This window comes from Thalassophryne amazonica, chromosome 1 (assembly GCF_902500255.1).
Source record: "Thalassophryne amazonica chromosome 1, fThaAma1.1, whole genome shotgun sequence".
Taxonomy (NCBI): domain Eukaryota; kingdom Metazoa; phylum Chordata; class Actinopteri; order Batrachoidiformes; family Batrachoididae; genus Thalassophryne; species Thalassophryne amazonica.
In genome coordinates, this window is record NC_047103.1 from 21,825,828 (window position 1) to 21,841,558 (window position 15,731).

The window sequence follows — 15,731 nt, forward strand, 5'->3', positions numbered from 1 at the left end:
AACGCGAAGGCCTGCAATGAAGCCGATTTTGGTTAAGGTTAGACGGTTGGGAATCAGGTAATGTTGGCGTTGTTCGTAGTGATGCATTTAGTTGACATCTGAAGCCCAAATGCAAAATTTAAAGGGCTTTTCAGACTGGTTATTTTATTAAACATTTTCCTAATAGCTCGGCTGCTTTTTCGCTCTTTACGAAGTCACGTGTAAATGAGATTTTCATGTGATCTCCAAGAAAACAGGATGAAGCAGTGTAAGTTCCTAATCTTTACAGTTCCTGTCCTGCTGTGGCAGATTGCTTCATTCACACTTGCAAATGAAGGTTATTGCAGCATTTTTTTCATTGCATGTTTGCATGGTGTTCACTTTGTTTATGACTGTCAAAACAGCCCAATTCATTTTTATTGTGCTCTCACTTAAGCTTTGATAGCAACGTTTTGTTCTGCAAATGTATAAAAAAAATCATTAAAACCATATATTGATGTGACACTGTGGCAGGGGTGGAGGGTGGCTGTTAATTTCACTTGTTTCCAGTGATGAAGGTTCCCGGTTCACAGCCACCCCTACATATTCTCCATGTTATGTAGAGTTGCATCAGGAAAGGCATCTGGTGTAAAACTTGTGCCAAATCAACATGTAGATCCACTTCGGATCTGCTGTGGCGATTCCAAACAAAGAAGGAACCAAAGGGATTTGCTTTATTGAGTTGACAGCGCATGATAATTTGACCTTTGGATCCATACAGATGTGTTAAACTTTTGCTGGCCTGTCTACTGAAAAAGGACAGGAAAAACTGGTTATTGATTTTTGGACTAACAGCTATGATAAACAAGGTTGATTAGATGTAAGTCAAACACACAAGATATATTTGTTCAGTATTAAAAGTTACCCTGCTTGATTATTTCACACATAACCCGTGGCTGCAGTCTCATTAGTCAGGAGTTAGTCTTCAGTCAGGTGTTTGTGTGTTGAATTATTTAGACTGCAAAAGTCCAATACGATTGTTTTACTGGCCTAAAGACTGCTGTGAAATCTTCAAATCACTTTCTTTTTTTTGGCACTGTACTGTGCACTGTAAAAAAAAATCTTGTCAAATTTACGGTGAAAAACGCAGCTGTGGTTGCCATTTTTTCACCGTAAAAAATACAGTGATATTGTATATGGCTTCACGGTAAGGTATATTAACACTTGTAAAAACAACAGTTTGAAAATGTTCCAATAAAGATGAGTTACTGTTAAAATAACGGTGAAATTGTATATAGGCTCATGGTATAGCTGTACAATTCACAATGTAACCCTGTTGCTTTTTAAGTGAAATACTATCCATTCCACAGCATTTATTGTCCTATTTTATGGTCAATTTCTGTTAAAACAGCACAATTATTTATGCCTTGACGATATGACTGTTCAATTCACAGTTTATAACTGTTGCTTTTCAGGGGAATTCCCATCCATTTCACATCATTTATTACCTCATTTTAGGGTCAAGTCCTGTTAAAATCTGAAATAAGATTTACAATGAATTACCAGCACCTGTGGATGCCAGACTATCACTAGAATGCAGGCAAAAACATTACACTCATTACCAGTGGTGGGCACAGATAACCAAAAAATTAACTACGATAACAGATAATCAGATAACTGAAAAGTTATCTTTAATAAAGATAAACCACCCAAAAATGTATCGGAAGTTAGAGATAATCAATAACCGATAAATTCCAGTGTTTTTTTCTGGTACATTTGCAATTACTAAGAAGCTGAAATTGACTTTTAACACAATCGCTTTTGTAAGCATCAAAAGCGACTAAAGACCCAAAGAATGAGCCAGTATTTCCATGTTTGACCATGATGCCCCCTGTAGGAAGCTGCACAGACAAATCCTGAGAGTACCCACAAAATCAGCTCTCTACTTATCATAATGCTCCGGTCAGGCGGAGGTCTTGAAAAATAAAGTCATACTAACTTATGGTTTTGTGAAAATACTGATAGAATAACTCCATTAATGTCAATTCTGTCATTTGTACAAAGTTAAAATATAACATATATCTTTTAATGTTGAATAATGCACTAATTCTGAGGTTTTGTAACAAACACAGACTGCAAAGCATTCTGGGTAAAGTGCCTCTGCTAAACACTGATTGGTTCTTTAAAATTAGCACATTACTTTAAAACGAAAACATATATCTGATATTTTCACTTTATAAATCTCAGACATGACAGTAATTTTAAATAACTTGTCCAAAATGAGTAGGTTAAAATTTGAACCATAAGTTAAAAATGTATGCCTCTGGATGACTTGGGTAATAATGCGATTATATCAGTATGGTGTTAAAGGAAATTTTTTTTTTTTTTTTTTTGGGTCACCAGTTCTCCTTTGCCTACAGAGGATAGAGTGGTTTCTTCTGAAAACAGCTCTCTTCTGTTTGCAAAGTGTAGAACAATATACCTATTAGGAAACTTTTAACAGGTAGGTCTCAACGGCTTTTAAGTTTTAAAAATGTTTTTCACTGTTCAGCTTGGTTTACTACGTTATTGGTCTAAAAGTTATCGGACGGCAATTCATCTGAAGATAATTAGTCCGATGATGGTTTTTAAAGTTATCTAAGAAGATAATCCGATAATGAAAACATTATCTTCGATAATTATCTGTTATCGGATTATCAGAAGTGTGCCCACCACTGCTCATTACCAATATTAAACACAGTAGCCAGTGATTCATGCAGGTTTTTTAGTTGTCTCCAAACCTTGAGTAATCAAACAAACAAACAAACAGTTTGCATGGGCATGCCCGGGCTAATGCCCAGGCCTTACTCCAAATTGTTTAGTGATCAACAAAATCGAAATCCCTATTAACATGAACAGACAATTAGACTGAGGGTTGGTGAAAACAATAGCTCATTCAAACAAATATTCACATGTATGCAATATGGCGATTGATTGAAAACAATATCAAGAAGCAAGCAGCTCGATATTACCTAAATGATGAAGCTATCTCAACAGGAAGGGTGGTGCAGAGAAATTCTACCTAACACTAACAGTTTGAAGAAAAAAAACGAAGTCTGCACAATGTACACACCACCTTAGTTAACGGTATTGCATTTCATCATCAACAACAAGATTAAAATCTTTAGCAAAACAAAAGAAAGGCATACGGACGTGCTGACAGTTTCTGGATTCCTCTCCTTTGAAAAACTTCTCCTTCAACACAAATATATTCTCCTTCAAAGCGAATATTCACCGCGCAGATGAGGGACTAGCTGCTTCTCTCTCTCATAAGTGATGTCTGATTTAGCTGGACCGCAGAAAAGTCCCTCTTTGTCTTCGTCTTCTTTTTTTTGGGGGGGGGGGGGGATTTTTGAGGGTTGGTCGCCACCTGCTGGGCTGGAGTATGATTCAGGAGTATTAGGCCTAGACTGTATTATTATTAAATACCATAGGCCTGACTATAGTAATAATACAGAAAATAGATAAAAGAATAAGGGAAATTATAAAAGATAGAATGAAAACAAATTCTATGAATTGGGCTAGTATTTCTCAGGAATCTAAAGCAAAGCTAAATCTAAGGTCGCTTGAATTTGTAATCACTGCACTATTGCACCAAGTCATAGCCGAATACGACACCTTTTTCTCCATACTGGACTATTATAGGACTGTTGGAATTGTGGGCTATTTATTTCTCTTAGCACTTGTTCACTGTAACACTGGACAATATTTTTGGTCAGTAGAATCCACACAGACTACCGCAAGGCACCTTATCAGAACACTTTGCACGTTGTGGGTTAAACGTACATTGTCTGTTGCTGCTTTTTTTGATCTGTTGAATGTCTGATGCCTGAAGTAATTATACAGTAATATGCTGTTTTTAATATTACAATCTATTACCATTGCCATTTCAGTTTTTCACTGTATATTTCACATCTTAAAATAGTAAAAAAACATTGTTGACAGGATGTTTTTTATTTAAGGTATTTACACCGTGAATAATACAGTAATGTGCTATTTTTAATATGACTGTCCAATGCTGTCACCATTTCAGCTTTTCACCATATATTTCACATGTTAAAACAATTAAAAATAACATTTTTGACAGTTTTTAAATTTATGGTAATTCAATGTTTATTCTACAACAGTAAGCTTCTTCTTGCTTTACGGTTTATTCCTGTTGCCATTTCACAGTTTTTCACTGTAATTTTCACAGACATTTTTTACAGTGTAGCACTAAAATTTAAAGATTTTCAAATTAGGTGGTCTTTATTAGCATGGGTACCCAACAGAAGCACAAAACTTATTTCCGGAAGGGCCAAGAGCACCTATTTCTTCACCTTCCACCATCCGCAATTCAAACTTCACACTGCCAAAGATAGTGCAACACTTGGTGCCAGTTGTGAACTTCGCTGATTGTGAAATGAACCCAGATTGCTGACATCACAGTTCAATGTGCAAACCATTAAACCTGGGTCCCACCAAATAAACCATGAATAATGAGCCATGCATGGGTGTGTCAGCAATTATTTGAAGAATGGTCCATGTTTTAAACCATCACGTATCCACTACTAAGGCACCTCAATGTGCCTCTCAAGTGCCAGGTATCAGCCTCTAGTGAGCCACGACTGAGCTGTCATTTGAGCCCCGTCCAGCCTTGAGCGGCTTGTGTCGCCGCATATGATCCACGTCAAGCCACATATGATCCATGTAGCGCCATGATAACGTGACGTTGGTGCACGTTTAGGCATGGGTTTGGTCCAAACCTCCAGCCCTCCCACACTTGGTCCCTTTAAAGTGTGGGTTTTCAATTCACAGCACCATTTAAAGATGTCACATTTTTTTAAACACAGTCCAAAAATAGATGCTGCAGTACAGTCCTGCGAGTGTGCACCGCACGCCAGGCTGCTGTACACCTGTAATCCACCAGACCAGCTACAACCGAACGACGGGTTCCTGGACAGCCGCCTCAGTGCTCCTCGCTGGCTTCCTTTCCATCCGCGGCTTGTTGGCTTGATTTGTTCTGCGGCTTTAAACACACAGTCATTTTCACACTGTGATCCCAATTTTAACTTTGTGTTTGTCCGTTTTTGCCTGCAAAATCGCTCTTTTGTACGTGCACTGCCATTCTGCATTCCTGGACAGCCACCTCTGAGCTCCTCGCTGGTTTCCTTTCCATCCGCAGCTCGCTGGCTTGGTTTCTTCTGTGGCTTTAAACAGTCATTTCAACATTATGATCCCAATTTTAACTTTGTGTTCGTCCATTTATGTCTGCAAAATTGCTCTTTTGTGCGCGCGCTGCCATTCTGCATGCACAATGAGGTGGCCGCTTTAATTATATACACCTGCTGCCGAAACTCGTGTGGATCACTATATATATATATATATATATATATATATATATATATATATATATATATATATATATATATATATATATATACTTCTTTATTTCTTCCGCGGCTTACAAGTCACCGTAATGCAACTTTTTACTGTGTTATATCTTCATAATCATCTTTTGCACGCTCTCGTTCTGTGTTGCTGGACAGCTCTGCGCTACTTCTCGTGGCTTCACTGGATTTATTTTTCCGTGGCTTTAAACACACAGCCACTTTTAGACAGTCATCCAGATTTTAACTTTGTGTTCATCCATTATTGACTGAAAAATCACTGTTTTGTGAGCTGGCGCTCTGCCTAAATGCTTGTTTGGAGCGTGATGAGTCACTGCCTCAGCGTGCAGTGCACACACACAGCGAAGCTCATGTGATCCATTAACAAGATATTAAATCAACCATAGACATACTTTTACAGCTAGGAATGAACATGCAACTGTTTTATCAAGCTATAAAAACATTAAAAATAGTTACTTTAAGCTGTTCCAAAATACAATCCTCATGGGGCAGAAAAGAGAGGCAACAAAAGCGTCCAGATCAAACGGTCCTCTGTTATTCCTGAAGCAATTAGAGGTGTTTTCAGCATCCAAGGTTTGGCATAAAATGATTCTAATCTGCTACAAAATAATTATTTTATATACAGCATCCAGCACAAAGAGCAGGTGGAATTGTGTGCACAAGAAGGCAGCTGCTCCAAAAATAACCTCTCAGGTCCTGCGTAGCTGACAGGCGCTGGGATAATGGGCTTTTAGCAGCCTTGTAAGCACCACGCACATGCCTCTAAAATCTCATACACAAACTGCCCCATGCTGTTGTTGCTAAATTTTGAACATCTTGAAATTAGCGGCATGCTCAGAGATGAGCCTCGTTAACCGAAGATAATGCCTCTAAGAGCCACTCAGAGCCAGCATTTTCCCATGATAGTTGAATAAACCCTCTCTTAGCAAAAAAAAACAAAAAAAAAAAACATGCTGCGTCTCATTATTCATCCTTCATTATTTGGTGGGCCAGGGCTTTAGGTTAATACCTGCCTGATCTTACAGTGATGAGAATCAAGAAAAGGAGCATATGTTTGTGTTGGGGAAGGTGTAGCCAAAAAAGTTGGTCAGTTTTCTTGGTAACACGATACGAATAATGAATTGTTGCAATAGTTGATGATTCTTGCTTGTCAGCTAATTGCTTCTGCTGTCATCAGGACTGTTCTTTCTTAGTTTGCCTGTCATAGTCCTGATGGCATCCTGTTGGGTCACACTGGGAGGTTTGCTGTAATCCTATCACCAAGACTACACTGTTCAAAGCAAAAGACAGTTAACACAGTGGACAGCATACATTATGTCAGCAGTAACGTGTTGTGTGCTTTGCTTTTGGAAAAGAAAATCCCTAGATGCATTTGTAGTTAATAATTTCAAGGAAAGATGTGAAGAATGCTGTTGTTCTGAATAGAGTCAGGAAGATGTTTCTCCTAATCACATGACCCAGTCCTGGAACTCTTTTTTTAATGTACACTTCATCATAAAATCATTACAATTATATAATTAAAACCTGTGCTGCACCGTACCGTACCAGGGAACACGCTATCTGCCACTTGCTTAATATGTATTTCATGAGACCCCTGCTTTGGATCAGATTTATTTGTCAGTGCCATATGTGTGGAAGAAAAATAACCATTGGTGCACTTTTTTCTGTAGTGCAGGCAGGCATCCACCTTTGAGGGATTAAGATAGTGTGGTGTGGAACACAAAGCTAGGTTCTACCTCACTCTCCTGTTCTCTGTGAATGACATATTTTGACTTTTTGTGTTGTTCCTAACTTAATTTGCACACTGAAATGCAGAGGAAGGAAAATAGGAGTCAGTTTTTTTCCAGGATCCTGACAGAGTGCTGACACAGGTTCCCCTTAGCTGTGCAGCCAGCAGCAAACTGAGGTTCTTAGTCCACTAGATGGGAAAGGCAGTTTCTCTTTTCTTTTGATAGTTTTTACAGTTAATTGGCTGCTCATTGCAACATTCATCTTGGATGTACGAGAGGAAAAAAAAATACTAAAAACAAGTCAGTATTAATGAAACAAATAACTAATGATTTTTTTTAATTTTAATAGTTCTATTGAATATTTTAATAATTTATCTGTGATATGGGGGGGATAAAACCGTGTGTGTATCTAGAGGTACAGTGCATCCGGAAAGCATTCACAGCACTTCACTTTTTCCATGTTGCAGCCTAAATCCAAAATGGATGAAATTCATTTTTTCCTCTAAATTGATGGAAAGATGAATGTACAGAGACAACCTGGTTGAAAACTTGCTCCAGAGCGCTCTTGACCTCAGACCGGGGTGACTGTTCATCTTTCAGCAGGAAAATAACCCTGAGCGCACAGTCAAGATATCACAGGAGTGGCTTCAGGACTACTCTGTGAATGTCTTTGAGTGGTCCAGCCAGAACCCAGACCTGAATCCAATTGAACATCTCTGGTGAGATCTGAAAATGACTGTGCACCTGCAGTCAATTTAAAGTTACCAGTTCAACTAACCTGCATGTCTTTGGAAGTGGAAGGAAGCCAGAGCACCACGGAGGGAACCCACACAAACATGGGGCGAACATGCAAACTCTACGCAGAAAGGCCCAAGTGGGAAGCGATTCTAGAACCTTCGGGAAGCGATTCTAGAACCTTCTTGCTGCAAGGCAACAGTGCTAACCACTAATCCACCGTGCCACCCTGTTAGAATTAGGTGCAGGGAGTTTTTCCATACTGCTGTTGCCAATATGCGTGCTTGGGGGTAAGGTTCAACCTTACTCTTGATCAAAGTCTTGGGGCAATGCATGTTGTGATTTAGTGCTCTATAAATAAATAAATAAATAAAGACAAAATAGGTTCTCATCAGTCTGTTTGGGCTTTGGAACATTTTTATTTTTTAATCAAACTAAACAAAGGACCAAAATATTAAGACACAATCAGTGGTGCATAAAAGTAATATGCTACATCTTTTTTTCTTCTATTTATGAACAGACTATACTGACTCATGATGAGTATGTATACAGGTTAACCAGAAACATTAGCTATGACATGTTGGACATGTGATGCATTTCTTTGTACAACCTCTGGCAAAAATTATGGAATCACCGGCCTTGGAGGATGTTCATTCAGTTGTTTAATTTTGTAGAAAAAAAGCAGATCACAGACATGACACAAAACTAGTCATTTCAAATGGCAACTTTCTGGCTTTAAGAAACACTATAAGAAATCAGGAAAAAAAACTGTGGCAGTCAGTAACGGTTACTTTTTTAGACCAAGGAGAGGGGGAAAAAATATGGACTCACTCAATTCTGAGGAATAAATTATGGAATCACCTTGTAAATTTTCATCCCCAAAACTAACACCTGCATCTAATTAGATCTGCTCGTTGTATCTAAAAAGGAGTGATCACACCTTGGAGAGCTGTTGCACCAAGTGGACTGACATGAATCATGGCTCCAACACGAGAGATGTAAATTGAAACAAAGGAGAGGATTATCAAACTCTTAAGAGGGTAAATCATCACGCAATGTTGCAAAAGATGTTGGTTGTTCACAGTCAGCTGTGTCTAAACTCTGGACCAAATACAAACAACATGGGAAGGTTGTTAAAGGCAAACATACTGGTAGACCAAGGAAGACATCAAAGCGTCAAGACAGAAAACTTAAAGCAATATGTCTCAAAAATCAAAAATGCACAACAAAACAAATGAGGAACGAATGGGAGGAAACTGGAGTCAACGTCTGTGACCGAACTGTAAGAAACCGCCTAAAGGAAATGGGATTTACATACAGAAAAGCTAAACGAAAGCCATCACTAACACCTAAACAGAAAAAAAACAAGGTTACAATGGGCTAAGGAAAAGCAATCGTGGACTGTGGATGACTGGATGAAAGTCATATTCAGTGATGAATCTCGAATCTGCATTGGGCAAGGTGATGATGCTGGAACTTTTGTTTGGTGCCGTTCCAATGAGATTTATAAAGATGACTGCCTGAAAAGAACATGTATATTTCCACATTGATGATATGGGGCTGCATGTCAGGTAAAGGCACTGGGGAGATGGCTGTCATTACATCATCAATAAATGCACAAGTTTACGTTGATATTTTGGACACTTTTCTTAGCCCATCAATTGAAAGGATGTTTGGGGATGATGAAATCATTTCTCAAGATGATAATGCATCTTGCCATAGAGCAAAAACTGTGAAAACATTCCTTGCAAAAAGACACATAGGGTCAATGTCATGGCCTGCAAATAGTCCGGATCTTAATCCAGTTGAAAATCTTTGGTGGAAGTTGAAGAAAATGGTCCATGACAAGGCTCCAACCTGCAAAACTGATCTGGCAACAGCAATCAGAGAAAGTTGGAGCCAGATTGATGAAGAGTACTGTTTGTCACTCATTAAGTCCATGCCTCAGAGACTGCAAGCTGTTATAAAAGCCAGAGGTGGTGCAACAAAATACTAGTGATGTGTTGGAGCGTTCTTTTGTTTTTCATGATTCCATAATTTTTTTCCTCAGAATTGAGTGATTCCATATTTTTTTCCCTCTGCTTGGTCTAAAAAAGTAACCATTACTGACTGCTACAATTTTTTTTCCTGATTTCTTATAGTGTTTCTTAAAGCCAGAAAGTTGCCATTTGAAATGACTTTAGTTTTGTGTCATGTCTGTGATCTGCTTTTTTTCTACAAAATTAAGCAACTGAATGAACATCCTCCGAGTCCGGTGATTCCATAATTTTTGCCAGGGGTTGTACATAATGCACCATATAGGTGCCTCAATGTTGAGGACCCAGTGGCTGCAGAAGGCCAAGGGGAGGCCCACATTTCACCTGGCTGCGAGACATCGATGATTCCTTTCAAGGTGTGGGAAATAGACCAATGGCCTGCCTGGTGGTTGCCATCCAGCACCCAATACAGTTCCCTAGTTTGATGGATAGTGAGATACACTGCATCAGTGCATACTCCCAGACCTGACTTGACTGACTCATGTTCAGCTGAAGCTTTGTTGTCATGGGTTTTTGTATTATTAGCACAGAACCGGAGGAAATGAACTTTTTTTTTTTTTTTTTTTGGTTTAGCAGTCTTTATCATTAATATTCCAAGTATGTTTTTAATGTGTCCCTCTGGAAATGCCTAAAGGGAAAGAGGATTCAAAGTGAGAGGATTATTGTAAATGGAAGTTGTGTGTAGTCTTAATGGACTATCTAAAAGCTGACCTGTTATCACTGGGTTGGCTGTGCATAAGATCTTTGAGAGTGTTTGGAGGGCGGGGGCTCTCTTGGAGAATGTCAAATGGTTGTGTGATATGTGTGTGGCAATATGCAGAAGTGGACGTTCCATAAACTTGCTGTAATAACTGGCTGTGGCTATATAGCATGATATACCTTGTTAACAGAGTGCAAACATATTGACATGGCTCTTAACCGTTCTCTGCAAGCACATAATACTTTCACTTGAGTGGAGCTGAATCAATTTCACCACATCTGCTGTTTGTTGGTATGCTAATAATATACATTTCTGTCAAAATATGGCTTCATATACTGCATCAGTAAGTCAATATGTGAACGTCATCAACCAGCCTTTAGGTTGGTGGTGGCGTCATGGTTTGTGTGTTGGACTGGGATGCTTACGATCCAGGTTCATTTCCCAGTTATAGCCAAGGTCCCTGCTGACAACCCTGAGAAGTGCAGGTGCTGTGGAGGTAGAGAGACACGGACTGTGGGCCCTCCTGGAAATAAGCTCAGAGCTTTTGTTGGCTACCTGCAGTAAATATAAAGACCTTTAGCTACAAGCACAGCAATAATCTTATTTCTGACCTGATGAGTTGATTAATTTTATAAAAAAAGACTCTGAGCGCTGCTTAAATAATGAGCACCCACTAGATTGTTTCCTGAACCTTGTCTCCTGTCATGTTTTTGGGATTTAATCACAACCGTTTGCCTTCTGTCTTGTAGGTCTCGTGGAAAGATGAATGTCGTCAGAGAAAACAAAGACTTGGCCTGTTTCTACACCACCAAACACTCCTGGAGGGGAAAGTAAAGCTCTCAACTTTTAAAAAAAAAAACTCCATATATAGGATTTCATGGCTGGTCATTGTTGTTTCTTTTGTGTTTTTAAGAACCCTCAACTATTGTCTTGACTACTTAGCCGAACAGGTCTAGTCAAAATCCTCTGTCTTCTGTTGTGTTTACTTGCTTATCTTGTCCAAGAAAGAGGTCTGTTGACCGCTATCAGGAGTCACAGATCAGCAGTAGTGTAAGAGGGTTTTGCATGTCTTCAGTGTCTTGTGAATTGTAAGACCAAGAAAAAGGTGGGCACAGTAAACTGATCTGAGACAAGTGATATAAATACTAGAGAAAATCATGAAAAACCGCTTTTCATAAGTGACACTAATACTGTCTTGTCTGTTTTCCAAAAAGACAAAATTGAGAGACATTTCATTATGTTATTCTTGTACTTTAATGATAGAAAATTAAAAAAAACCTTGTTATAAACACAGTTACATCTGTAGCTGTATTATCCTTGCTGTATTCCGAAACACAAATGTATCGATTGCACTGAGTCACCTGTAAAGCTAATAAATGTCTGAGCTCCTGTTGTATCCATCAGTGAGCCAAAAGGATCAAATTACCAATACTTGCTTTCTAAATGCCTTAGCCCCATTAGATCTGTCTTGAGTAATGGTAGCTGGGCTGCAAAGTATCATCCACCATCAGGGCATCATCCTGCTAATGTCTACTGAAAAGTTTGCCAGGACTGGTCTGGGTAATATTTTATTCAAAGCACACAGCTTGTACGTGTACACAGTAATGTGTGTTGACCGGTGTTTGACTTGTTCAACACATCAGCCAGCTTGAGTCTGAATATTTGAAGGTTGTGCAATTGACTCCAGAGAGACAAACATGCAAAAAGTGTATGTACAAATACTGGAAAAGGGAGTGTCATGCTTCCAAGTGTTCATAAAGACTTGAAACGGAAACTTGTGGTTAATTGAATGTAATTATTTGCATTTTGTGGTTTTCAAGGGAAGTACTGTATACTCAACTACATTTGCAGCATACCAAGGTCCTTAATCCACTAGTTGCGGCATGTATTGAGTATTTTGTTTGGCAGCACCCTTATGGAGCTAAATCAAGGCCAAAAGTTTTGTAATCTGAAAATAAAAAAAGATTGAAAAAATAAATTTTGAAACTGAAAATTAAAGTTTTGTAATCTGAAAATAAAAAAAGATTGAAAAAAATAAATGTTGAAATTAAAAATTCAATGTATGTTCTTGAATTTTATAATAATTTAAAAAGTATTATCAAAATAAAAATAAGTGTAAGATATACATTTTTCAGTTTAAATACATTTTTGATTCAGCTCTAATTTTTTTGATCAAATTTATTTTCATTATTTTTTTTTTTCACCTTCAGATCTTTTTTTCACCTTCAGATCTTATTTTTTCAGTTTCAAACTTTTGGCCCCGTTCTGGCGTGGGAGGGTGTGGCTTCGATTGAGAGGGGCGTGGAATTGTGAGTGACAGGAGAGCAATCAGTCCTCACATGATGTTGCTTTCAGGAAACGTGGGTACTTTGATAGATAATGATTCTGCTCCCTTCTCCATTGTGGATTGCTACGTGGCTGGCGTGTGAAAGAAAATAGAGAGAATGAAAGCTTATTACGAGGCTTTAAACCCTCAAGATGAAGCTGTTTATTGTGATTGATGTGTAGCAGTTGGTTCAGTGGATCCGTATGATAGATAGATAGATAGATAAACTTTATTCATCCCCTGTAAGGGGAAATTCATCTGCCCGAGAACATACATACATACACAATTCATCCATACAAAATACCAATAAATAAGACAAATATAAAAACTCATTGAAGTAAAACTACATTAACAAGAAGCGTTAAACAATCTCATGGCGGCCGGGACAAATGATCTTCTATACCTCTCAGTCCTGCATCTCATGGAGAGGAATCTGTCACTGCGGTTGCTTTTCTGAGCAACCGCAGTGTCGTGTAGAGGATGAGATTTATTGTTAATAACGGAATTCATAATACACCTCAACCTACACTCTACCAGTTCACCCACAGAGACCGCCTCCCTCCCCATCATTGACACGTACTTCCTGACAAATTTGTCCAGTCTGTTACTGTCCCTAACAGACAGGCTGTTCCCCCAACACACAACAGCAAATAATAGAGCGCTGACCACAACAGATTGATAAAAAGGAAAAGCATATCGCTACAAACATCAACAGATTTCAGTCTTCTGAGGAAGAACAATCTGCTCTGTCCCCTTTTATACGCTGCATTTACCTGCACCGACCAGTCCAATCTATTGTCAATGTGGACACCGAGGTACTTGCATGTGGAGACCACCTCAATGCCCACATTGTCTATACTGACTGGTAGGTGTTGTGCTTTCCTCTTGCCAAAGTCAACTGTCATTTCCTTTGTTTTGCTGGTGTTCAATACCAGCCCGTTGCACCTGCTCCAGTTGGTGAACTCCTTGATAACTGCCCTGTACTCTGTCTCGTCCCCTCCCCTCACACAGGCCACCACAGCTGTGTCATCAGAATATTTCTGCATATGACATGTTGGAGTCCTGTAGGTGAAGTCAGATGTATACAGTGTGAAAAGAAAAGGGGAGAGGACCGTTCCCTGGGGAGCGCCGATGCTCATTTGCACAGTTCCAGAAATTGCCTGCTCCAACCTAACGTACTGTGTTCTCTCTGTCAAGTAGCTGTTGATCCAGGAGATAAATACCTGCTCCACATCCAACTTCACAAGCTTATCCCTCAGAATAGAGGGATGGATGGTATTAAATGCGCTTGAGAAGTCAAAGAACATAAGCCACACATACCCCCCCATGCCATCAAGAAAGGAGAGTGCCCTGTGCAGCATGAACAATATGGCATCCTCCACACCCATATGTGCTCGATAGGCAAACTGTAAAGGGTCGAGTGCAGGCTGTAATTATGGCCCAAGCCGCCGAAGAAGAAGCCTCTCAAGTGTCTTCATAACCACAGATGTCAGGGCCACCGGTCTGTAGTCTTTGACCCCTGATGGCCTCCGAACCTTGGGCATTGGCACAATACACGCGGTCTTCCACTGCCTTGGCACCTGCCCTATCTGCAGGCTCCGATTGAAGAGCACCTGCAGAGGCACTGCCAGCTCCGCAGCACAGTCCTTCAGGACCCTCGGTGCTATGCCATCAGGTCCAGCTGATTTACCAGGACACACCTTTCGAAGCTCCGCCCTCACCTCGTCCATGGTGAAATACTCCCTATACAGTCCCCCCGCATAGCTGCTAGGTGGAGCAGAGCAGGAGGCAGTAGCAGAGGTGGAGGCGCTGCCAGGTGGAGCAGAACAGGAGGTAGCAGCAGAGATGGAGCCGCCACTGGGTGGTGCAGACCAGGAGGCAATAGCAGATGTGGAGGTGCCGCTGGGTGGAGCAGAACAGGAGGCAGCGGCAGAGGTGGAGACTGAAACAGACCAGGAGGCAGCGGCAGAGGTGGAGGCGCCGCCGGGTGGTGCAGAGCAGGAGGCAGCGGCAGAGGTGGAGGCGCCGCCGGGTGGTGCAGAGCAGGAGGCAGGGGCAGAGGTGGAGGCGACGCCGGGTGGTGCAGAGCAGGAGGCAGCGGCAGAGGTGGAGACGCCGCCGGGTGGTGCAGAGCAGGAGGCAGCGGCAGAGGTGGAGACGCCGCCGGGTGGTGCAGAGCAGGAGGCAGCGGCAGAGGTGGAGACGCTGCCGGGTGGAGCAGTGCAGGAGGCAGCAACAGCAGGGTCAAACCTGCAGTAAAACCGATTGAACTCCTCGGCCATGGCGGTGTCCCCGTGTGGCCCACTCTCCTTCGCTTAAAGCCAGTAATGGTTCTCATACCACTCCACACTTCCCTCATGCTGTTTTTCTTCAGTTTGCTCTCTAACCTCCTTTTATAATCCCTCTCAGCAAGCTGAGAGGGCTATGTTGTACTGGATAGTGAATTTAATGACGATGTAACAAAGTTGACCACCTGTAAATCCAAAGCCGCCCGGAAGAGCGCTCCGGCTACCGGCGGTGTGAAGAAGCCTTGCCGATACAGGCCCGGCACTGAGAGAGATCCACCGCTACCAGAAATACACCAAGCTGCTGATCCACAAGCTGCCGACCAGGTCAGCCTCGCCGTCCTCCTGCAGAGCATCACAGCGGAGTTCTGAAAGCGGAGGTCAGTCTTGAAGTCCTGAGCGATTTCTCTCACCAGGTGCTGGAAGGGCAGCATGTGGATCAGCAGTTTGGTGGATTTCTGGTAGCAGCGGAGCACCACAGTGCCGGTGTTCTGTAACGGCGAGGCTTCTTCACATCACCGGTAGCCGGAGC

General features: G+C 40.9%; 1 protein-coding gene across 4 annotated transcripts in view; it reads left to right on the top strand.

Moving 5' to 3' along the window:
- Positions 1-15,731, top strand: part of LOC117507142 (dnaJ homolog subfamily C member 13) — a 96,538-nt gene that overhangs the window by 420 nt on the left and 80,387 nt on the right. For 3 of the 4 annotated variants that reach the window (XM_034166960.1, XM_034166952.1, XM_034166944.1), the window contains exon 2: positions 11,338-11,418. In XM_034166960.1, the coding sequence (XP_034022851.1) occupies positions 11,351-11,418 (68 nt within the window). In that variant the 5' untranslated portion in view covers positions 11,338-11,350. Of the gene's footprint in view, positions 1-11,337; positions 11,419-15,731 lie in introns of those variants that run through there. The other variant, XM_034166934.1, reaches the window with a different exon arrangement.